The sequence below is a fragment of the Pollicipes pollicipes genome, unplaced genomic scaffold (genome assembly GCF_011947565.3).
Source record: "Pollicipes pollicipes isolate AB1234 unplaced genomic scaffold, Ppol_2.1 Scaffold_5724;HRSCAF=6776_pilon_pilon_pilon, whole genome shotgun sequence".
In the NCBI taxonomy this organism is placed as follows: Eukaryota; Metazoa; Arthropoda; class Thecostraca; order Pollicipedomorpha; family Pollicipedidae; genus Pollicipes; species Pollicipes pollicipes.
Genome location: NW_023596746.1, coordinates 35,062,103 through 35,086,153, shown reverse-complemented (window position 1 = coordinate 35,086,153; position 24,051 = coordinate 35,062,103). Strand labels below are relative to the sequence as shown.

The following is a 24,051-nucleotide window of genomic DNA, read 5'->3' as shown; positions in this document are numbered from 1 at the left end:
CAGCTTGCTGCCACCGGGTGAGCCCTGGTATGGACCAAACGAAGGCGGACAGCCTAAGGCGCACGCCCCGGCAGACACTGTCACTGTCACGGCACTGTCAGGGGGCGGCTGTCAGTCATGACAGTGTCACGGGTCGGCAGACAGAAGCGCGTGCGAGGGAAGGCCGTGTCCGGGGTGGCAGGGACAGAGCAGACGACACGGACGGGACAGCGGCCGACGCCCGGACACCGGACTAATCAGCCTCGTGCGTGGCGCGGAGGTCGAACCGAACAGCGCTGCTCGCCGCGGGCGACCGGGCCACATCTGCAATCCGCGGTCCGGGCAAGCACGCCCGAGAACCGCAGCGCAGCGTCGGCCAGTCCAGCGCAGACCGGCGCTGGTCGGCTCCGGTCAGAAGCGTGACCTGTATCCCTCTCATGGGGCCGCTCCGGCCTGCCGGCACGGCTTCGCGTATCCGGCGGACGGGTGAGCGTGTGCGCGGCAGGGAGCCCGGCGCTGGGACACGCAGGCAGACAACTCACGCGTGATGGTGTGCTTCCACTTGCGCAGGTTCACGCTGGAGTTGCTGGCGCAGGTGAGAATCACGGTCACACCTGCAACGGGTGACGGGTCAGCGTCGCTCGCGGACGTGAAGACATCGTGCCAGCGCGGTTGTGGGACCTGGTGATATGGCCTGGAGCGTCGGGATACAGAGGTCGCGTCAAAAACATTCCACCGCCGTGAAAACAGGCTCAGCCACGCCGCAGGCCTGGTATCTGGAGAGTGAACAGTCGGTCTATGGCAAGCTGGCAGATGGCGCAAGTCTCACTGTCAGGCCTCAGCGAACAGGTGATCACGTGGGAGTGAACGTCACGTTTTCCGGGAGACGAGTGGTCGGGTCGTTGCATGACGAAGCTGTCCTGAACCTGGGACATGTGTGAACCAGACCCAGACCAGGCCGAATCGTAGTGAACTTTCAAATAACCCTTTCTTTAAAAAAATGTTTCGTGATATTTTTGCTTGAAACTGCCAAAGGAGCTGCATAATTCATTTAAACATTGGGTCCATATGCTCTGATATTGGTGCTGACCGTAGGCCAAACTCGAGACTCTCTGTCTCAACCGTAACGAGGAGAGTTCTAAAAAGCAACTACGCCGAGAACGGCACTATTCTGATTGCCAAAAGCGGACGAAACGGCCCAAGTACCGTTCATTCTTAATCAACTTGGAAAATGCCGACATGCAAAGGGCATCGCTCTATACGTGCATCTGGCAGCGTTCGGCAATACAAACCAGATTGGTTAGAATCGTAAAGAGGAAAATTTAAAAAAGTAAAACCAGACCTTTGAAGAGAGCTGACTTGGTGAGAGGAATGTTCTCCAGAACTCGGACCAGTTCTGGACTGTCTGAAAAGCAGGAGAACCCGTCGTCTACATCAGCTCAACTCAATCAGAAGCAGCGCGCTATCCATGCCGCTGCAGGATAATCTCACAGAGCAGCAGTTAAAACCACAGCACACTGAAACGCCTGGCAACTCGTCACTGACGCCTTAGAGTTACAGGTGGCCCGTTCGTGAAAGAAATTACAACTCTCACTAGCAGCTGGGCCCTGAGAGCATGTCAGCAGCACCGTCCTGCTGCGCGAGACTGGCCGGCAGCGCGGGCAGCCCGTGGCGCCGGCGCCTACTGACCGGGGGAGGTGTCGGCGGCGGCCACCGCTGCCGGCTCCGGCCGCGCCGGCGACACCGTCCGGCGCTGCCGGCCGCGGCCGCTGGGCGGTGCAACTGCCGCCGCCGAGTCGACCCGCTCGGTCGGCGTCGACGCCTTGACTCGCTTGCGGCCGCGGCTCGTCGGCGTCGCCGCTGCCGGTGCCGCTGCCGAGCCATCCGACGAGGAGGAGTAAGCCGCCCGCTTCCGTCCGCGCCCGCCAGGCGTCCGCTCTGCCGGCGCCACAACGGCTTCCGTCGTTGGGGTGGAGGTCTTGACCCGTTTCCTTGCACGGCTGCTGGGCGTCGCCCCCGCCTCGGCGGCGCCTGCTCCTGCCGAAGAGAGGCCAGATCGTTGGAGAGTGGACACCATAGCCTGCTGCACGGCGCCACACCAGCGGCGACCAGTGGGTCGGCAGGCATCCGCCGTTGTCACGGCGGCTATGCATCGTGAGTAATGGCAGACAAAATGCAACATAAGCATGGTGCAACACAGCCACTAAACCCACACATGTCAACACAGACTGGCCATCGCAGGCCAGCTCCTCTCTAGCTAAGCCGTCCGCCCGGCTGGCCGGCGAGCGCGGTGGCCGGGCGCGGGCGCGTGGCGCGTCCTCCCACGTGCTAACGGCTCTGTGCGAAAAGGCGGGGCGCGCGCCTGACCGGAACTGATCGAGGTGCACCGCTCGTGCCGCGCCACTCCAGGAGACGGGAGCCGCGCCGGGAGCGTCACAAACGATACCCAGGCCGGCGGCCAACGCTGACCTGCACGCGGGGTCCCGCCCGTCCGGGTGTGCGGAGCTCATGGCCCACTGTCAGGCAGAGTCGGCTTATTGGAACTGGGAGCACGTCCGGATAGGAAAATGTTGTTTAGAGTGGGCAAAGCACCCACCATGATAGGCGTGCAACCCTCAAACAAGGAGCAACGTCTTCATCATTTGACTCGAGCGCGGGCACAATTGCAAACAGCGCAAAGAGTAAAAAAAGACAGCGGACCTCGTCAGTGAACGTCCACAACCCCCCAATATAACAAAAATATTACCGTACAAAAACAGGCGTATGAAACATACCGTCTGAGGTAAAATAAAAGTACAATGAATGTGAAGATAAGAACAGCCGCTATCTCGCTCAACACCATAAAAGACATAGATGCATGCCTGTCTTTTGCATCTTGGGCAACTGCCATCTGAGAAGTGAGGGCCATGACTGCTGTGCCGACAGACGGAGAAAGCCCAGTCGTCATCATCGCCGCAGCGTGCCAGATGGAACGGTGCTGTCAGGGCAATGCCGCGGCACGCAGTGTGGAAAGCTTATGACATCGATGGACCGCGGCCAGATCACGACATCACGGCTCTCGTGTCCCGGTACGGACCAGCGGCGCGGCGGAGCGGAACGGCCCACTCGACGGCCGCTTCACCTCAGTGACACGCGCGGAGCCTGTCCGCTCGCTGGAGACGCGCCAACGCCGGTCTGGGTCTGGGTCTGGGTCTGAGTCTGTGTCTCGGTCTGGGTCTTGGTCTCGATCTGGGTCTGGGTCTGGACCTAGATCTGGGCATGGGATCTGGATATGGGTATGTGTCTGGGTCTGGGTACGGAATCTGGGTCTAGTTTGGGATCGGTGTGGCCCTGGAGCCTTGAGTCTGCTCTCGGTCAGCCCTGGTTCTGGGGGCCGGCCTGAATCTGGAGTCTGATCCGGTCTGGTCTGGTCTGATCTGGTCTGGTCTGGTCTGGTCTGGTCTGGTCTGGTCTGGTCCGGTCTAGTCTGGTCTGGGTCTGGACAGACACTTGGTCTAGGGTCTGGTCTGGCCCTGAGTTCCAGCCTGTGTTTGGGTCTGGATCTGGGTCCGGAACCTGAGTCTAGTTTTGGATCGGTGTGAGTCTGGGCTCTTGAGTCTGAACTCGTTCAGGCCTAGTTCTGAGGTCTGCCCTGTGTCTGGGGCCTGGTCTGGTTCTGGGTGCGAAGCTGGATCTGGGCCTGGTCTGGGTGTGGGTGCGAGACTGGGTCTGAGACCTGGTCTGGATCTAGGTCCGAGCGTGGGTCTAGATCTGGGTCTGGATCCAGGATCCGGGTCTGGATTCGGGATCTGGATCTTGTTTTGGATCAGTGTGAGCCTGGAGCCTTGGGTCGGCTCTAGTTCAGGCTAGGTTCTGGAGTCTGGTCTGGGTCTGGGATCTGGCCTGGTCTGATCGGTCTGGGTCTGTGACTGGGTCTAGGACCTGGTATGGGTTCGGTCTGGGTCTGAGTTCGAGCGTGTGTCTGGGTCTGGATCCCGGATCTAAGTCTAGTTTTGGATCGATGTGAGCCTGAAGCCTGAGTCTGCTCTCTCAGGTCTGGTTCTAATGTCTGGCCCGTATTTGAGGCCTGAGGCTGGTGTTTTAGCCTGGACCAGGGGTCTGCGTCCTGTCTGAGTATGTCCGTCGCCCCCCGGGAGTGTCACGCGTCACCTCGCTGGGAGTCTGGGGAGGTCGCATGGGCTGCGGGTGCCGTGGTCAGCCATCGTCTCCTGTGCGCCAGAGTCATGCACCAGGCTGGGGTCGCAACCGCGCCATATTCACTGAGGCAGGAAGCAGAACCAGAGTGGGGTCGTAACCGCGCCATATTCACTAACGCAGGAGGCATAACCAGAGTGGGGCCGCAACTGCGCCATATTCACTGAGGCAGGAAACAGAACCAGAGTGGGGCCGCAACCGCGGCATATTCACTGAGGCAGGGAGCAGAACCAGAGTGGGGTTGCAACCGCGCCATATTCACTGAGGCAGGAAGCAGAACCAGAAAGGGGCCGCAACTGCGCCATATTCACTGAGGCGGGAAGCAGAACCAGAGTGGGGCCGCAACTGCGCCATATTCACTGAGGTAGGAAGCATATGGGTGGGCCCCAGAAGGTATGAGAAGGAGCCGGTTGGTGTGTGGATAGAGCGCATAGTGGATACAGTGTGCGCCTGTAACTCTTCTGCATCCGGTCGTCACCGTATCTTGGCCCAGCTGGATGCAAAAAGAGTTCTCCCCAACTGAACATTTTGAACAGGAAGTAGCTGGATAAATCGGGGAGACATTTGCACCAAATACAGCAAATAAAATTAAAGAAAGAAGACTACACACGAGAGGACTTTATAAGTGAATGTCATAAATGAAAGTCACTATCTTACAAATGACAAGAGCCGATTGTTTTCGTCCTCTGCTACACGCTACACATACCAGTGTGTGACAACATAAAAAACGAAGGCGGGCGTAAACTGGCAAGAGACTGTCGAATCGCCCCCTCCCCCAAGACATATCCAACCTTTGGACAGCTCAACATTTTGGCCACCAGCGAAACAACAATACAAAATGCTCCGCTGAACGTCGGTCTGGTTCTAACGCGTCTGTAATTGAGTTAAGGCTGTTGGCGTATACTCCACGAAATCATTTAACACCTTTCATTCCGCCACCAGTCTTCTTTTTGCGGCATGTTCGCTTTGCAAATTGTTAATTTCATCACTGGCCCAATGACGGGCGGAAACCACATGGTGGTCTTCCACCATCTCAGCGTTTGGGTCATTGACGTTACGGACGATAACAGGGCGCAAAATGGGCAATATTTCAGGTGATGAAGAGTTGTAAGGGCTCGAAATCTGAGTCTCGAATCCCAATTTCTCCTACGTCGGACACACACAGCATTACGAAATTGTTTCGTGCGCCCAGTCGTTTGAACCAAAAGCATCGCGAAGAGATATCGAATTGGATGAATGATTTGATGCGCCCAACTCTCTCCACCGAGTCCATGATTCATTGCTTGAGAAAGATAAGTGGTCATTCATAAATTATGTAGCGCATTCTGAATTATGATAACAACCCCCTTCGCTCAGTTACGTTGTTATACGCTTAGCTGCTGCCCGTCAACTATAACGGTCGCTCCAGTTATAACCCGCCCCCATCGTCACGTAAGTCATAAATGACCGCCGATGCCGAAATAACAGCCTGATAAACGCAGCAAAGTATCCGCTGTTTGTAACCACTGGCCATCACTCATCTATACCAGCATTTCTCCCCCCTCCCCCCTCGGTCTTCCATTTTCCCTTCACTCACAGCCGTCAGTATTTCAGTAACTCTCCTTGTCAGCGTTATTCGATGTTCCAGACGGGCAGACATGTTCACATAGCCCTCCCGCGCGTCGTCACACTGATCTGTCCGCGTCAGACCAAAGTCTGATCAGTCCGCGTCACACCAAAGTCTGATCAGTCCGTGTCAGACCGAAGTCTGATCAGTCCGTGTCAGACCAAAGTCTGATCAGTCCGCGTCAGACCAAAGTCTGATCAGTCCGTGTCAGACCGAAGTCTGATCAGTCCGTGTCGGACCAAAGTCTGATCAGTCCGCGTCAGACCAAAGTCTGATCAGTCCGTGTCAGACCGAAGTCTGATCAGTCCGTGTCAGACCAAAGTCTGATCAGTCCGCGTCAGACCAGTCTGATCAGTCCGCGTCAGACCAGTCTGATCAGTCCGTGTCAGACTTAACTTTGATCGGTCCGTGTCAGACTTAAGTCTGATCAGTCTGCACCAAGCTTCTCAAGTTGCCGCGTAATCTAAGCGCTGCTGCCCTTAAACGAGTGTGCTCAATACGGGGTGCGTACATAAGTTTGCTGGATAGGGCAAATTGCATTCTACGGGAAAACAACGAAATGGGTACAAACCCCGAAAGGCCCGTCAGAGCAAACGAGGAAACCGTGTTCGCCGGCACCGTTTCCATTTCGTGATCACGAGCTGCGCCTCACAGAGGAGGACAAGTTGCTTCCCCTTTTGAGGAATGCAACATCATGCATGCACCGCTGCATGGCAAGAAACGCCCCTACACAAAGCTGCAGGAAACGTTGACCCCTGACAGGGATCCCTGCCGACTCTCACGCGCCAGTTGGTCACTTCATTCAACAATGAGCGTCGAAACACACACGGGCCCACACACACATACGCATACACACACGCACACACACACACACGCACACACACAAAACACACACACACGCACACACACACACACACACACACACACACACACACACACACACACACACACACACACACACACACACACACACACACACACACATACACACACACACACACACACACACACACACACGCACACACACACACACACACACACACGCACACACACACACACACACACACACCAAATCTTCCTCAAACCACGTGCATAGCCGCGGCAAATTCAGACCGTCATCAGCACACGCCACGTAGTGACACGTGCCAACGCGACGTCTGACGTGTCCCATCAGCAACTGTATTGGCAACATCGAAACGCGTGGATTGGAGAGCATATGCTCAGCTCAGCCAACAGTCAACTCATAAATTCTTGGTTGGAATCTCACAGTATTTTGCACTGCTCAGGTATCAGCGGGTGTACCTTGTATAGCTTCCTGCCGCGCACTGGAGACGCTTGCTTCATGCGGAGCACATCGTTCGCACAGCACACATTGCTGTATAATTCTCCAGTGTACCACGTGTTTCGCTTACTGTTTTACTTATAAACAAGAAGATCGAGACAGGTGTCACATTCAGTATATCTACAGCGATAAGTTCGCCCCTATTGTCGCGCCCGCGTGCGACACTCCTAGATGAAATTCCAATGTTTATGAACAAGAACGATAAAGTTGTAACATTCAGGATATCTACAGCGACATGTCGTCCTTATTACCACGTCCGCGTGCGACATGTCTACATTTAGGCCGCCATCTCTCGAGAGCTGGCGAGAGTGCAGCGGCTCACTTGAAGCCAGGCCACCGGAATCTCACTCAGCTCACTTGGAGCCTGGCCACCGGACCTTTCACAGCCGCGTCCTCCGGCGGCCGCTGACCACGCTCGCCGCGTCCGGCGTCGCGTCCGTGGTTCGGTCCGGTCCGGTCCGGTCCGGTGGTCCGGTCCCACGCGAGCCGAATGGTCGCTGCACGGTCCATTAGCCGGCGACACCGGCGCTTCGCCGTCCGGCACTGGACCGTCGCCGGGGCGACCGACGGTGGACCGCAGGCAGACGCCACCCGGGAGCCGCTCGGGGGTCGCCCGGGAGCCTCCCGGGAGCCCCCCGGGAGCCGCACAGTGGTCCGCCAGCCAAATTCACGCTCCGTCGCCGCCAGCTGACGACGCACCCCCGATCGGCACCGTTTCGCCCACTTAGCGCTGCTGGGCGGTGTGTGATGACACGCGTCTGGCGCCGCAGAAAGTAGGTGGGCGGACATCGACGGCGGCGTCGGGCGAGGACGAGCGAGGAGCGTGTCCGACATGTACAGCTTTCCCGGAGCGAGGAAGGGGGCGCAGGCAGCCGCCGGCGCCAGCCAGACGCCCGCGTGCCCTACCGCGACTCGATCGAGTCGGACGGCGGGCGCGACGCGGCGGCGGCCGAATCGGTCGAGTCGGACGGCAGACTGGTGATGGAGCCGAACGAGGCCGAGTCCTGCTCGCGCAGCAGGGTGCGCCGGCCGGCGACGGCCGCGCGCCGTCGCGCCAGCACGCAGCCGGCCACACGCACCGAAAGGTAGCTGGCCACGCAGGTCGCGCACACCACAAAAACGGCCAGCACCACGTACGGGAACCAGGCGAGCGCGGCGCCGCCGTCGGTGTCGACGTCGGCGCGCGCCGGGCCGGCGGCGGCGAAGTCGACGGAGCGGGTACGGCCGCGGCCGACAGCCGAAGCCAGGCGCGCCGGCCGCCGCGCCGCCTGCAGACCGATCTCAGTGAAGCGGCGGCCGGCCAGCTCCTCCGCCAGCAGCAGACACGGCCCGGCGGCCGCCAGCAGCGAGCGCGCCCATCCCAGGCTCGCCGCGCGCATGGCTCGAGCGCCCGCCGCCGCCGCACGGTCGCCACTGACAGGCGGCGGCGGCGGCTGCGGCAGCGGTGGCGGCCGGGTACGCACCGGCCGGCGGCTCTCTCCCACAGCAGCGGCAGAAGGCACGCCGCCGGCCCAAAGACGGCGGACGCACGGGTCCCGGGAGGGCGGCAGTCGAGAGGTACGGACAGCGGACCAGACGGAAAGGTCGTCACGGCACATCAGAGATCGACAGGCTCCGGACAGCTGACAACGGTTTGCAATATCACTGTATTGGGCATATTCAAGGAGAGCGCTTCACTTATTGGTCGCTCCCTAGGGAAAGCATGAAAGAACTGCAAAGCAATTCCCGCAACTTCTCTAATATACTATGTGCAGAAGGTGTTTCGGGCAACTTATTATCAGCAGTAATTCATTTATCGAAATGCAGAAAGGAAGTTCGCCGTGCATTATATATGTATATATATATATATATATATATATATATATATATATATATATATATATATATATACCGCACTGATGGTCCACCGGTGTTGATCCAGTCGGCGTGCTGATCTGACTGCGAGTGCAGTGGAAGATTAACTGCTGTGATGTGACTAAATCGACGCGTCGAGACCAATATACTGCTAATACCCTGTTCACATGGGCAGCCGAGGGTGATTCGAATTGATATAGGAACGGATTATGCGACGTTAAACCTCCCGCCGCCGTGCGTTTACAAATGATGGGCGAGACTGGCTTTACGTCGGATTAATGGTCGGCAGTTCGATCCCACTTAGTTCGAATCCAGGAACGGATTGTGGGTGAAAACTGCGCTTTTGAGACGAATCAGTGATCTATATTTGTTGATCGGTCATTTTATGCAGGAATTATGGAGCTATTTATATCATTCACATTACACTGACAAGCAATCAACAACCTAGCTGCATCAATAGCAAATATTTGAGCCCCCTGCTTCCCTGTCATTTGATCTCAGTTGGTTTACCACCGTGATGTAACTTCACATTTCCTTAAGGAGTCAGTCATCCAATATTGAGCACATCCCTCCATCCAATAGCTTGTCAACCAAATATTAAAGGCATAGGAGGAACGTCTGCAAAAACAATCCTGGGGCCTTCAGGTATTCACTTAATGAAAGAAATTCAGTAGGATTCTATGCAAGAATTTCAAGGGCAATCCAAAAATCAATGTGAGAACAATTTAAAGCTGAATGAAATGATAATGATAGCTACGTATGGTTTTTGGAAGTATGGAGCCTGCCCAGATGTAAATTAATCCAATCCTGAGACGGAAAGGTAACACCAAACACTGCTGACGCCTGTTTTCTGTATAGATCAAGTGCCTAACAAGCTTAAATTGCGCAAGCATTTCTGTGCCGTTTGCCACCCAAGGCCCTCAATAATTGGAGTGTTTGTAGCAGCATGGTGCCAACTGCACCTTCCTCCTCTTTTTTCTATTTCTTCTCCATATTGGTCCCGGATTGTCTTGAGCAATAGCCAAAAATCCTTGGAAAGGCGACAGCACCAAATAGAGCTGAAATGACCTTGGATAGACCTGCATGTACCAGGCAGTTTCAGTCAGAAGCGCCATTTACGGCGAGTATGCTTTCAGTAGCCTTGACCACCGATAATTCGACTGAAATCCCTCCCTGCACGGATGATCCTCTCACGGGAGAGGATTCCCGCCGGCGCATGATTCGAATTTGCGGAACGGCGCGTGAGCGTATACATGGGCCCGATGGTTCAGATCGAGGACGGATCTCGGCTTAATTCGAATTAGAGCTGCCCGTGTAAACAGGCTAGCTAAGACGCTACGACACTGTCGAGACACTGCCCTACCGTGATAGAAATCGGTTAAGTTTCGCGCTCCCAATCAATGTGAGGTGGTCATTACGAAACGTTCAACGAAGCGTAACGCATGTTTATATCGCTATCATAAACTCATGAACGATGGCCACTAGCCGATTAGTGGTCAGTGGTTCTGTTGTCCTAATTATGGGATGATCCGTGTCTTATCATTTGTATCACTTTCACTAACCCACATCTGCGTCGAATCATGCTGTCGTTGCCAGGCGAGGGCGTCACAAAACCGTACCGCACGGCATAGTCACCGATGGCCAGGGCTGCGCACGGCATAGTCACCGATGGCCAGGGCTGCGCACGGCATAGTCACCGATGGCCTGGGCCGCGCACGGTATAGTCACCGATGGCCTGGGCTGCACACGACTGGCCAACGGCCTGCAAGCCATGCTAGGCCCGCAGGCGTGCTTTTGCCAGTCTTGTTGGATCATGATGGCATTGTTGAGCATCACCCAATAAACCAAATCCGGCCTGCGTGGAGAGCTCACCGGCCGCCACACGGAGAAAGCTGGTGTGCTTCGGCACATAACCACGGATCCAGTTCCAAGGACCAGCACGCAGCGCGCCTTCGGCGTCCGCGCAGCCGTGCAATACAGCGGCGCCCGTCACGCCCCGGCCGGGGGTGGGGGAGCTGCAGCTGCGCGGCCGGCCGGTCAGTGCCGTCTGTCTGTGCGTATCTGGGTTACGGGGCTGGCCTGGTGCCCGGCCGCCCCACCACACCATCTGTCGCCGGTGTGCGGCACCGGCCGGCCACAATCGAGGCTGCTCGGCCGTGCACGCTGCTGCCCTGATTGGGAGCGGACTGGGACCGGCGCCGTGGCCGCCGCCGGAGCGTGTGCACTCGCCAGGGCTGAGTCAGAAACACTTCTGTGGAATGGCTCTTCGTCCATTTCGCCCGATACGAGTTGAGCTATTCTGGGTCCCGATTCGTCAAAATAAAATTAACGTAACGCACGCATAGAATCTGTTCGCACACAAAGCAACTAAAACAATAAATATGGGTCAGCACATACCTTGTTTCCTGCACAGTTTGGGCCATCCGGACCTGTTCACACCCGGCGGAAAACAAATGGAGCTTCTGTGCGTTCTTCAAGCCAAACACCGCAGCGCGAGGCGGCCATATGGCGTCAGTTAACGCGCACTAATAGAACCAGCCAGCCGTGCGTCTGATGTCATTAGTCAGCAGTGACCAGCGCGTCGTTAACGGCCCACAAACAGGAGAAGCGGGAGGGGAAGCGCGCCACACACACCGCGCCACCCCGCTCCCGCTAGCGGCCAGCGAAGAGGAGAAGCGGGAGAGGAGGGGGGAGGGGAAGCGCGCCACACACACCGCGCCACCCCGCTCCCGCTAGCGGCCAGCGAAGAGGAGAAGCGGGAGAGGAGGGGGGAGGACGCGCGCCACACACACCGCGCCACCCCGACTCTGCTGGCGCACGGCGGTCAGGCGCCGGTCACGTGACACGGCTTTGCAGCGGAGGCAGGGATATAACAAGCCGCAAACAAAACGCCACATACGTCCAAAGCTGAACCGGGCGACACAAAGCAAACGACTTCGAACACAACAGCTCATGACACCAGTTTTCGACGCCCGGCTGCGCACCGGCACGCTCATGTGACTTTCCGTGCACAACAATGGCCGGTCGTCGCCTGCCAGCCAAGTGCATGGGCGAAAAACGCTCGTCATTGGGACGGCATGACGTGTGCAGTACAAGTGCCCCGATGAACGAATTGGTAGCGCTTGAGCGATCTAGCGGACGGCAGCTTTGGGCTGGCCTCTACACAGACTATGACGAAACGATACAGCCGATTGTCTCACATCATGCGAGGGCAGCCCCTTCACGTAATGGGTGTGACGGAGTCAACGTGATTTGCCACAGTGCATCATCCAAAGATGGCATGGCACAGACACGTATTCTTTAGAAAATACCCTCTACCAGTTTCACTGCTCACACCAAAACAAATTTGACGATCGCGTGTCTTTCCGGCTTTGTCCTTTCTCGTTCAGTCGGAGCTCCAAGGCTATTTAAAGACAGCAAGTTACCCCATGAGTTACACGCCATGACAGGCAATCTCCAACCTCACGTGCACCACCTCTGGTATCTGACCACCGTTCGGAGCGATAGGTACTCCTCCTTGCCGCCGGCTCACATACCCAGCGACGCGCTCACAAATGCAGTGTGCGCGCTCGCAGATCCCGCGGTGCGTTTACAGATCCAGTGTGCGCGCTCACAGATCCAGCGGCGCGTGCCCAGATCCAGTGTGCGCGCTCACAGATCAGCGGCGCGTGCAAAGATCCAGTGGCGCGCTTACAGATCCAGTGTGCGCGCTCACAGATCCCGCGGCGCGCTCGCAGATCCAGCGGCGCGTGCATAGATCCAACAGCGCGTGCACAGATCCAGTGTGCGCGCTCACAGCTCCAGCGGCGCGTGCACAGATCGGCGTGTCTGCCAACCGTCCGCCGACATCGGCCGACACCGCCCGTCACCCATACGCGCGCTCTGCGGTACGGTACTGGCGGCACCCGTCAGTGCCGTGGGGTCGGCTATGCCGGTTCAGCTGCCGCAGAGCCACAGCGGCAGCACAGGCTGTGGCCAGCCGTGCAGCCGGGAGAAGCTTCAGCCGGGAGAATGCTACAGCCGGGAGAAGGCTACAGCCGGGAGGAGGCTACATCCGGGAGAAGGCTACATCCGTGAGAAGCTTCAGCCGGGAGAAGGCTACAGCCGGGAGAAGGCTGTAGCCGGGAGAAGCTTCAGCTGGGAGAAGGTTTCAGCCGGGAGAAGGCTTCAGCCGGGAGAAGGCTACAGCCGGGAGAAGCTGCAGCCGGGAGAAGGCTTCAGCTGGGAGAAGGCTACAGCCCGGCCGGCAGCGCTTAGATGGCATACACGCCGTATGGGACGGCTGGACAGGCTCAGACGCCTCAGACATCGTGTGGGCCGGCAGGACAGACCCAGACACTGTGTGGGCTGGCAAGACAGGCTCAGACGCCATCGGCGTCACCTGCGGCGACAGGTCCGAGCGCGCGACGGCCGACGCGTCACGGCGCCGTGGAAGCCTTCCTCGGAGCGAGGTGGGCGAGACAGCGGCGCGCCCCGTATCAGGACAGCGCACAGATCGGAGTGAAGAACAAGCCCACGTCCTCAGCACCGCTGACCCCGTCGATCCCACCACACCACGTGGAGTCCAGGGCGCTGAAGCGCCGGTGGATGTACGCTGCGACCAGACGACATGAAAGGGAGACGCTACTACATACCACCCCGAGCGAAACCATAGAGGGCAAACAGCGGCGAACGAAGGCACCACGTCACCGGCTTCACGTCGGCACAGAGCGGGCCGTGCAGTGAACCAGTATCGGAGCGCCGCATCTAGCTTTGCTGCCGGTCCGGTCCGCTCGGCCCACTCTCCCTTTCTAATGCGCCGGCAGCGGCTGTTGTAACGCGGCCGGTAATGCGGCGGTCAGGTGTGCCAACGCCAGCGGCGCGCCGGCACCAGCCAGACCGCCCCGGCCCCGCCCGGCGGCGCGGCCCCGGCTCGACACGCGATCCGCTCAACTGACCCGGACCGCAGCCTGGCCCGCACACCGCTGCCTGGCATGGTCAGAAGGCCTGGAGCCGGAATGTCGAATCCCGGATACATACACACCAAAGACCCACTGTTGGTTGTTTGTGAACAGGTCATGATCACCCGTCGATCTAAGATCTTCAATTCGGCTGCAGAGTTTTTCTTTTCTTTTCTTTCTTCCTTTCCGGGTAAATGACGGGCGTGGGTGAGCTCAGCAAAGCTAATCCAGCCGTGTCATCCTGCATCACGTCCGGCTTCGAAGCTACCGGAGAGCCAGGCCGGCTTTTCCTAGCCCACCTCGCCAGCCCTAACGCGCTCTGACTATCCATTGTCTATCGCCACCCCTTGCTGCCTGGATATCATACCTCGATAGGCCGGACCTTGTCAGGTGCTCACACAATACGTCTTCGAGCAGTACGTCTTGCGAGCGTGGGTACTTTGATTTTCGGGAGCAGGCCTTCCGGACATGAGTCATTCCACAGGAAGTCTCGAGATTATGGGTTTTCCAAGCGTAGGTCTTTCGAGCGTACGTCCACCGAGCAGTAGGTCCTCCGAGTGTAGGTATTGCGGAAGTAGGTGGTTGAACAGGAGTAGATGTTCCGAGAGTAGGCATTCCAGGAGTCAGATTGCCAACTGTAGGTCTTCCGAGCATGGGTCTTTTCAAGCGTAGGTCTTCCGAGCGTAGGTATCCATGCAGAAGGTCAGCCGAGCGATAGGTCTTCCGGGCCGATCCCACCGTGTCCTTCCTTCCCAAACAGAGAAGCGTGGCCGAGCCGGCCGCAAACCAAAGCTTTTCTGCATAGCCACTAGATGGCAGTACGGTCAACGCCGAAGACCAAACTGTTCCCTTTAACCATTGAAGTCAGCGACGAAGGACACTAATGACAACGAAATTCCAGGGAGCAATAGCAACAGATGCAAGCGTGACCATATAAAATACATACATTATATATTACGTTGCCATTATGACACGAATAATACAACAACTAGGATCGAAGAAACATGATAGGAGAGCGCTACATAAGCCACCTTTAAGTGCCGCGCACGTGACGGTGCGCCCCGAAGTGGTACCTTCGGGCTCACGTGGGCTATCAAAGCTCCCCTCAGCCTGGGAAAAGTCCCCGCACATCGGACCGAGAGGGTCACGAGACAGTTCTCGTTAATTTGGCATCAATTACCGCCCCGGTGGTGAGCAGCTGATAGTTGTGCGATCACAGTTCTGTACCGCGAATCAGAATGGGGCTTACTCTCGGGGCGCACCCTTTTCGCACCGCTCGCACCAAGGGTACTCCCGAAACCCGGCTAGCCATGCTATGCTATGACGTTATCACGGGACTAAGTCCTACGGAGGCGTCAAAACGCTGGTTTGCTGCTGGTGCGGCTGGTTTAAACATAGATATGTCCATAAGCCGATTTTTTCGACCTAGCACATTCAATGACACATGTTCAGCTGGGAAATCATGTTGGTTTGCAACAGAGCCACAAAATTATTGATGAAATGCGTTTCGAGCCTACCCCCGACAGACAGATGGGGTTACCTATTCACCAGTGATTTATCCCGAAGACCTCTAGCCGGAAGTGCTTAGAACCAGTCTGTGTAAAAGAGTACGATATGCAACAACAACATAGGAGGGAAATGAGATACGGCGGGCCAGACGGGCTCGCGGCACCCTGGGACGCGCATTGAGAAGTTGGAGTACACATCCTTTAGCCTTAGCCAGAGCGTCTGTCGGGGTGGATGCAGGGTTGGCCTGCCCTTATTGGGGTAGTGAGCGGTGAAACCCGGGGGCTTAGATACAGCGCGTGCCATTTCAGTTCAAGATAGCGGAATTTTCCTGTAAAATGGGCCGATTTCTAGCAAGTTTTGCAATTTCTGCCATTCAAAGAGTCGAAGTGCATATTTCAGCTCCAAGAGTAGTCTACAAAGGATATTTCAGGGTGGTGGTGAGTATCATTCTCCTGCGCACCATTTTTATCTAACCCATCCCACATTATACATCTACAAGTTACCCAACACTTGGAAGATCATAGCAGCAGCAACAGAGAGATTCTTGGCACATGCTCTCCTCACATTACCTTACTTTAGCACATTTCGCTCCATACACGTACTGCAGTGCGAAAAGATTATGCGCAATAATGCCCTATTTATTAATTCAATGTAACCATTACATACTATAATGTTAATTTACACGTCAATACTCCTTTTACAAAAGCGCATTACATACAGACATTTACGCGCGTTAGCCACGACGAATGTGGCGTGGGTGCTGCAACTAGAAAAGGTGGTTTAGTAGGACTTATTTTCGCAATCATGATCCTAGTATTTAATTGTCTTTACAAGGTTCAAAATGAAACATTATTATAGATTTTCAAATAACATTAAAATACAGACGAAGAATGGGGATGTCTTCCAGTTCAATGGCGAAATCACTGTTTTAAATCGTGTGACTAGTATCTACCAATCTGTTCGTAGTATCAACCAAAAACCATCCTGTGGGCTACTAAACTTTAGTCCCATGGTGACGTCACGTCTCGTAGCTTTCTCTAGTAGCCTTGGGTTGCTTCTCCCAGTGCCGCGCACTCGACCTTCCCAGCCTACAATTGCAGCATGGGTTCAAGCTTCAAACGCACAGACTCAGCTGGCATTTCGAAGATGCATTTCTAAATCGCACTACACATCCCAATGTCACCTTGGCAGACCGCTCACGAATTGATATGCGATCATGTCAGGCAGCAAATATCACGGTTCGCCGTACTCCCACTGGGCATCTAAGCGGACGAAATCCCGCTCTTTCGACGCTTTTCGAACACAAAACCGTCGAATGTATTTATTCTTGCACCGAACCCACTAAGACGACAACCGCAACGGCGAGTATACTTTTGCTTATGCCCAGATATACTTAGGATAGCCGGACTTAAAGTCGAGCAGGCTCAAGTGCATGCCATAAATCACCATCAAAGTTTGAACCGCGGTCACCTACGCACCGTTTGAAAACATTTCGATTCTGCGCGAAAACACGACCATATGCATCGTAAGGCAACAAACTTTAAATACTTCCATCGTGGTCAGAGTCAAAGAGAAGTCAAGTTGTGGTCGCGAGTCGTGCAATAAATGTTATGATTTTACCATTGACACCAGAGGCACAGCCAGAATTTGAGAGGGACGAGGACTGCCACGACTTTGCGACGGGACGGAGATAATTTTCGGCTAGTGAGTGCCAGACTACTGACAGCACTTTTGCACTTCGAACAAACTAGCAGAATCCCCCCAAACGCTAATAGGTAAAGTGCCTAGCGTATCAATGAGCCATCGATGTTGGTTTGCCCTGATGCGTTAAACAACTGCTTCGACTGCGAACCGTGCACATTCACTCGACCATCCGCAGTCTCGTCACCAAATTACGGCTGTTGGCCTATGCATACCGCTGCTCACGGTCGTGTAGGCAAGCCATTTTAATTCGAAATCTCATAGATCTATGATTATGGAACTTAAAAGCAAAATAGTTTTTCTAATCGACGGATTCCGGAACTACATTCAGGAGCGTCGTGGTGAGAAGCTGCGCTCGAACATGACGGTGGAGCTACTGTCTCGCCCCATTGTATGCGTCACCGGTTGGAACGCAACAAACACACCGATAATTATTGGTAAATTGCCTGTCCTTAATAAAATGGTCAGTTGCAGCTCAACCTGAAAAAGCTTACAATTGTTTCAGGCTGAGATTGTAAGTAATGTATTGCTCCACAAGCAGCTACTGAATACACATCCATGGTTCCCCTTTTCAGTCATATATATATATATATATATATATATATATATATATATATATATATAAATATATCATGTATTATATCTAGATATATATATGTATATTATATATATACTACATATTATATGTCTATATCTCCTCTCTCCTCTCCCTCTTCCCTCTCCTCTCTCTCCTCTCCTCTCTCTCTCCCCTCTCCCTCTCCCTCTCCCTCTCCCTCTCCCTCGTCGGCTTCACAGCGCCACTGGCGGCTGACACCAAGGCAGCGATGGGCAGGGGCGGGCGAGCAGGTTCAAACTTGAGCAGTTAGCAAACATTTCCTATATCGAGAAACCGCAGAGGAATTACTGGTTTGCCTGCCCCCCATGTCTCGATCATACCATTCTGCTTCACAACTGAAATTATCTATGAAGATAAAGCTTAACACGCGTTAGGTATATCTGGAAATGACAGACGTGAAAGTACAGTGATTGTGATATGAATTTCCTCATAATCATACCCTGCAACTTGCCTTCTTTTCGTACCTCGCGAGAACGGTACGTGTATTGGGGACCTACTGAAGTCAAAAATACGCGGCAGCCGTAGCTAAAGCGTCCGTTTTTGGTTTTCCATTGAAGCAAATAGGTCATTCACGAATGTTTACAACATATGGGCCTGTTTTCGCGGATACGCGGCAGGACAATTTCAAGGATGTCAATTCGATGATGTGGATATGTCCTGAGCTCATATTCACTGCAGCCGTTTCATACCAATTGGTGGATATGGATATATCCGAGTTTAAATCCACTGACCATTTAAAAAAGCACGCCTGCGCCGCACACCCTCGTCTTGATTGGAAGCAGTCGGACCACTAAGCCACAGTGCGGCCACAGGGTAATGACGCAGAGATACCCAACCGACATTGCTGGTATTGACAACAATGTCAAGGGCAGCAGACTTTGCCACGCTGCGCGGTCTCTTTGAAAAATCACAACAAGGAGGCTATTCTGCCGCACTATTCAAAGGGGGGACAGTACCTGGTGTGCCTGCAGACTTCGCCTTCGTCTTTCGGCCCCCACGCGAGGGAGTGGCAGGCGGCTGCTGGGCTGCTGCGGCAGCTGCAGCCGGCTGCTCAGCTGCTGCTGCGCTCATAGCTGGCTGTCGGTCTGCAACAAAACACGACCCAATACAACGACCGGCTGAAAACGGTACGAAAGGGTCCACGTTCCTGCAGGCTGGAGGGAGAAACCAGAGTAAGGCATGTTGTGCACGTAATTTACATTCCACCCATAACCAGCCAGACACAATCAGCATCACCAACACCTCTAACGGCAGCACTGCCAGCCCGCCAACGTGGACCTGAGTGACCCGGGACTCAGTCCGGCACCAGACCCTGCTCGAGCGGATCCCTCCCACTCCCAGACTGTCTGCACGCTCGGTGCCGCGCCCGCCGCCCGCCTTCGGCCGGCGCCGTCGGCCACGGCAGCGGCCGACCCGACGCAGAGGAGGGGAGCGTGCCGATCGGTGGCCTAACGTTGGAGCCGAGGCCGCCGCCGCCGCCGCCGCTGTCGACTCACCGGGCGCCGCCGGCCGGTCCGCCGCCTCGGCCCCAGCTCGGGACCGCGTGCTGGCAGCCTTCGCGCGGGACCCCTTGCGGCGCGGAGTGCTGACGGAGGCTATGAGGACACGTCAGACGCGGCAGGAGCAAGCCACGCTACATAACGCCACTGCTGGCTACGGACAATACAGCACAGTACAGGTAGCGGACAACGTTACAGCTACAATGTTCTGCTTCTGTTTTTTCCGCTCGTCACTGTTGTTTTTTTACCCAGCTTTTGTTGTTAAGACTATCTTTCACGTTCCGCGTGAAACTCAAATGTTGTATAAAGACACCCGACGGCGTACCGCCGTCTACGTACCACCGCCGTCTACAACCTACAGCTCAACGAAGGACTGCAAACATCACCGTGGACGAGACCAACCCACTCGGCAATCTGGTCAGATAGCCCGCCACCCATACAACCAGACCCCATTACAGCCGGGTGTCTTTGACTCCCACGTGACCATACTCCGGCGCCCATGCCGGCCGTGTTCCCGCGGCACCGCTGCCTCCACCTGCCCCGCCGGGGCCGCCACTAACCGGCGCGGCGAGGGTCGGCGGCCGCCTCCTGCCCGCTGCTGGTGTCGAAGTCGGGCTGCCGGAGGCCGGTCCGTCGCCGGCCCGTCATCAGGTTATCTGGCGGTGGTTATCGGTGGTTATCTGGCGCCGGGTCAGCGGGGTGGCGGAGCGGAGGAACGGCCCGGCCGCAGACGGCACCGACTCACGCCACTCGGCCCAGCGAGCCGAGCGGCGCGCTCGCCGCCCCCATGAGTCCAGCCCTGAGGTCGGCACGACCACGGCTCCCCAGCGCGAGCGCCCCACGTGAGATGAACACTGCGTGGCGCTCTAACACGCTTCGCGCATTCCAGCAAGGCGAGCCGCTGCCAAACATCGCACGGAGCACGTCATGGGAAGCGTTACACCGCGCGCGATCGGCCCCCGTGACGAGTACAGTTGGTGAGTGGTGAGTACAGCAGTGAGGTGAGTGTTCCCCTAGCCATCAGCGGCGGACAGCAGGGCGCCGGCGTGGCGGGCGGCGCGCCGGCTGTACCCACCGAGGCTGAGGTCGCGGGAGGGCGAGCCGACGGCCAGCCTGCCCAGCGACGGCCGACGGCGCTCGGTCACGATCTGCGCCTGGTCCCGGGTCAGCAGCACGCGGGCGCGGCCCACCGCGCACGTCACGCCGCGGACGTCCAGGGACACGATGTACTCCACCTCGTCCTCGCGCGTCGTCCTGCCGACAGAGAGTTCGGCTCGTTTCAGGCGCCCACCGCCAGCGGACACCGGAGGCGAGGGGAGGGCCGGCCTGTCGCCGCGTCAGACAGCCACTCAGCGGGCCAGCCCCCAACAGGCGATGGCGGGTTCCATGTCCAATGGCGGGTCTCGTGTCCCATGGCGTGTCCCGTGTCCATTAGCGGGTTCCGTGTCCGGTGGCGGATCCCGTGTACGGCCCGACGGGCCAAACCTTGGCAGGCCTAGAACGAGCGATGGCGGGTCCGGGGGCGCGGCACTGCTGGCGACTGAAGAGCCACGTCGCTTCAGTTAGCAATGAGTTGGTTTCTACGGCCCAACATCCATCAACGATGAGAACAGCTCACGTGGCGGTGGGTCAACAGCTGCCGAATCCAACATACGAGATCACGGCACCGGATGCCGAGCTGTTTGCTCACAAAGTGATCCCCCAACTGTTGCGGCGCCGCCTGCGAACAGTCGCCGCCACCCGCCGACTCACAGCCGGTGTCCGGTGATGATGGCCGAGTGGTACTCCTCCTCGGCCTCGGGCCGCTACGAACACGGACAGGCCGCTCCAGAGCGTGATCACGGGCAGCACCTGCGCCTCGGGCACCTGGCGCTCCGTGCCGTCGTCAAACTGCACCTGCCAGCGGCCGCCTCGGCCGGGCGCCACCAGCCGGCCAGGGTAGTAGCTCTGGTCCACCCACATGGCGAAACAGGGCAGACCTGCGGAGGGAGGACCTCCGTCAGCTGGCGTGTCGGTGGAGGGCGGATCTCAGACCCTGCCGTATGGCCGGTACGGGGCTGTGTTTTGATCAACAGAAGAGCTGCGTTGTTTGTGCCGTGAGCGCATGATCATAATACGGCTGTCCCTTGTGGCACGCTTCCAGCTACACCTGCCTCCAAGACCACAATTCGCTCAGCACAACTATCAGAATAAGGCAAAATTTCGCAATTCGAACGAAGCGCATTGCTTCAGCAGCTACACCAGCCGGCGGTGGCAGGCGCGTGCTGAGTCCGCGCGGGCGTACGCGGGCGGACGGCGGGCGGCGGCTCACCGGGCTGGAGTGCGCGGCTCGCCAGCTGGCTCTGCTCGCGCTCGCTCAGTTCGTGCTCCTCCTGGCCGGTCAGTCGGCGGTCGGGCTCCGACACCGGCGGCGGCAGCTCGCCGATCTCGGGGCTCGAGCTGCTCGTGCCCGTCACGTGCGACTCGTGCGCGCCGGCCTCCTGCGAGAAGGCCACCCGCTTGGCCGGCCGGCCGCCCTCCACCTGGGTGGAGGTGGCCGCCGGAGGGCTTCCAGGCCGCGCGCCAGCAGGTCCAGCTGGCGGCGGCGCGCCTGCGACTCCTCCGGCAGCGAGTCGCCGGCGCTGGCCAGCGACGACACGGCCGTCGGCTGGCCGTGCGGCCGCGGCGGCCTGCCGTCCGGCGACACGAACTCTGGAACTGGGCCGGCGCCATCAGCGGATCGCGCGCGCGCGGCCGCGGCGCTGACTGCGGCCCGGCTCGTGCCGCGGGCAGTATTCCACACCCAGTAACACTGTCGGACAGCACAGCACGGTCACCAAAGGACGGATCGCGATTCACTGAGGGCGTTAACTTATGGCCTCACGGCACTGGTGAGTGTTATCAAAACTCAATCAACGTGGCAGGGGCCACGATGTTTGGCTCTTACGAGCTGGTCGGTCAATGATGTCACTTCGTCCGATTTTCGTTTTCCAAATTAATATGCCTGGTGTAATCAAGTAGGTTCTCCTACTCTTTTCATCCATTTCCAACCATACACATGACACACATGGGTGTGAGCGCACAATGACGATAAAACCGAAGCTCAGCATAGCTTTCTTACTAAATATCATGCGTTGAAAAAACCCGAACAAAGACCAGGTGTTTCGACGTGATTCAGAACTGTGATCAGGCGTGACAATGGAGAAACACTGGGACAATAGAGGCGAGCGTCGCGGTCACCACGACGTGGCCTCAGATCGATGAGCTAACTCTCCCAAACACGTCAACACGATCCACTACATCGTTTCCGACAGCTGTCTTCTGCGCGTGAGGCGTGCGGCGTGAGATGGCGCTGGCATCTGGCCGACCTGTGACAGGGCGGATGTGTGTGTGCGGCCACCACTCACTGGTCGGTATGACCTCCACATCGCTGCCGGGCGAGTAGGGCTGCACGGAGACGACGGAGGCGCGGCGCGCCTGCTGCGACGGTAGCGGCACCATCTCCATCGACGAGGCGATGGAGAGGCGCCCGCCGCGACCCTCGATGGTCGACAGCGTCACCGACGACAGGGTCGAAACGCTGCGGGTCACGGGGGTGTGAGCGCGGGCGGTCACACCCTGAGGGTCAGGGAGGTGTGACCACGGGTCACATCCTGGAGGCATGGGGACGGTACGGACGGTCACCCCGGGGGCACGGCGGATGAGGTCGGTCGGCCAACAGCCATCTGTCAGTCAGACCAGCTATACACAACGTCCACAGCCTACCCGGCACGGGTGGCACGGTAAGAAAGTACACACAGCCAGGGGCCTCTGAATGTCCAAGCTATAAACCGTAACTGATAACAAGGTCTGCACCCTGGAAGACGAGGGAGGTGGGAGTACGGGCAGTGGGCCCCACTCTGGCCGGCACGACCACAACCAGAACCAGATCAACTGGCAAAAGCGGCATCTGTCTCCGTCTGTAACGTGCCCGGTCACAGTCCAAATCCAGACGTCTGGCTAACACGGCGGCTACCCCGACGGACAGGCACCGTCCGATACAGGTGCGAGCGTCGGGCGACCGCTCCCACCGTTTGGAGGAGCCGTTGCTGGACTTGGACGTGCTGGAGGCGTCGGCAGTGTACCCGCCGCTCGTGTGCCCGCTGGCGGTGGAAGCCGAAACCGATGAAGATGAAGACGCCATCCGCTTGAGGAAGGCATTGCCGGCAGATTCGTCAAGCGAGATGTTGTCAACAATCTCCTGTCGGCGGGAATGGAAGCTGCTGGACCATGAAAGACCACCGGCGACGGATTCCAATCGAGTAAAAACGGTTCCTGTGTAGGAACGAAACAAACCACTTACGTTCACTCCCTACATAAAACGCATCCAATGCACCAAATGTGCACGACGTTGAGCTCTGTCGCACCAACTGTCACCAGTGACAAGTTACAACGCGCGCACCCACAGACCCAACAAACCACGTTGACGAAATGACATCTTACCTCGCCTCCTTTGCGCCATTTTACAGTGATCTGGATTTCGTTCAGAACGCAGCCTTCACGGGCTCTCGTGCCCGCCGAATTCAGCAGCATCTGAAGGTACGTTAGTCATTAGCACCAGGGGTGTGTCAGTCACCCGTACCAGCAGTGCCTCGGGGTACGTCAGCCATCAGTACCAGCAGTGCCTCGGGTGTGTGTCAGTCATCAGTGCTAGCAGCGGTTCAAGGTATGCCAGTCATCAGAGCCAGAAGCCGCCCAGTCATCAGTACCAGCGGTGCCTCAGGGTATGTCGGCCATCAGTGCCAGCAGTGCCTCGGAGTACCTCAGTCATCAGTGCCTCGGGGTATGTCAGT

At 57.1% G+C, this 24,051-nt stretch overlaps 1 protein-coding gene and 1 long non-coding RNA gene across 2 annotated transcripts; both read right to left on the bottom strand.

The window, feature by feature from the left end:
* Nucleotides 1-1,834: 1,834 nt before the first annotated feature.
* LOC119103880 (uncharacterized) lies at nucleotides 1,835-19,343 on the bottom strand. The gene is made up of 3 exons (XR_005094833.1): nucleotides 19,238-19,343; nucleotides 18,698-18,826; nucleotides 1,835-2,016 (listed from the first exon to the last, which is right to left on the bottom strand). It is a non-coding gene; the product is annotated as an uncharacterized LOC119103880 (long non-coding RNA).
* A 522-nt stretch (nucleotides 19,344-19,865) lies between these two features.
* On the bottom strand, nucleotides 19,866-23,792 carry LOC119102986 (uncharacterized). The gene is made up of 8 exons (XM_037226436.1): nucleotides 23,702-23,792; nucleotides 23,290-23,459; nucleotides 22,627-22,799; nucleotides 21,831-21,937; nucleotides 21,552-21,756; nucleotides 20,993-21,219; nucleotides 20,316-20,494; nucleotides 19,866-19,896 (listed from the first exon to the last, which is right to left on the bottom strand). Exons 1-8 carry the CDS (start codon nucleotides 23,789-23,791, stop codon nucleotides 19,893-19,895), a joined length of 1,155 nt encoding a protein of 384 aa, XP_037082331.1. The 5' UTR covers nucleotide 23,792; the 3' UTR covers nucleotides 19,866-19,892.
* Nucleotides 23,793-24,051: the final 259 nt, after the last annotated feature.

What these genes read in the sequence shown, in the direction of transcription:
- LOC119102986 (XM_037226436.1), bottom strand. Translation starts at nt 23,791, where the DNA reads ATGCTGCTGAATTCGGCGGGCACGAGAGCCCGTGAAGGCTGCGTTCTG. An exon ending in AGCAACGGCTCCTCCAAACG is followed by an intron (nt 22,800 to 23,289) that starts GTGGGAGCGGTC and finishes CGTGACCCGCAG; the next exon opens with CGTTTCGACCCTGTCGTCGG. An exon ending in ATCATCACCGGACACCGGCT is followed by an intron (nt 20,495 to 20,992) that starts GTGAGTCGGCGG and finishes CTCTGTCGGCAG; the next exon opens with GACGACGCGCGAGGACGAGG.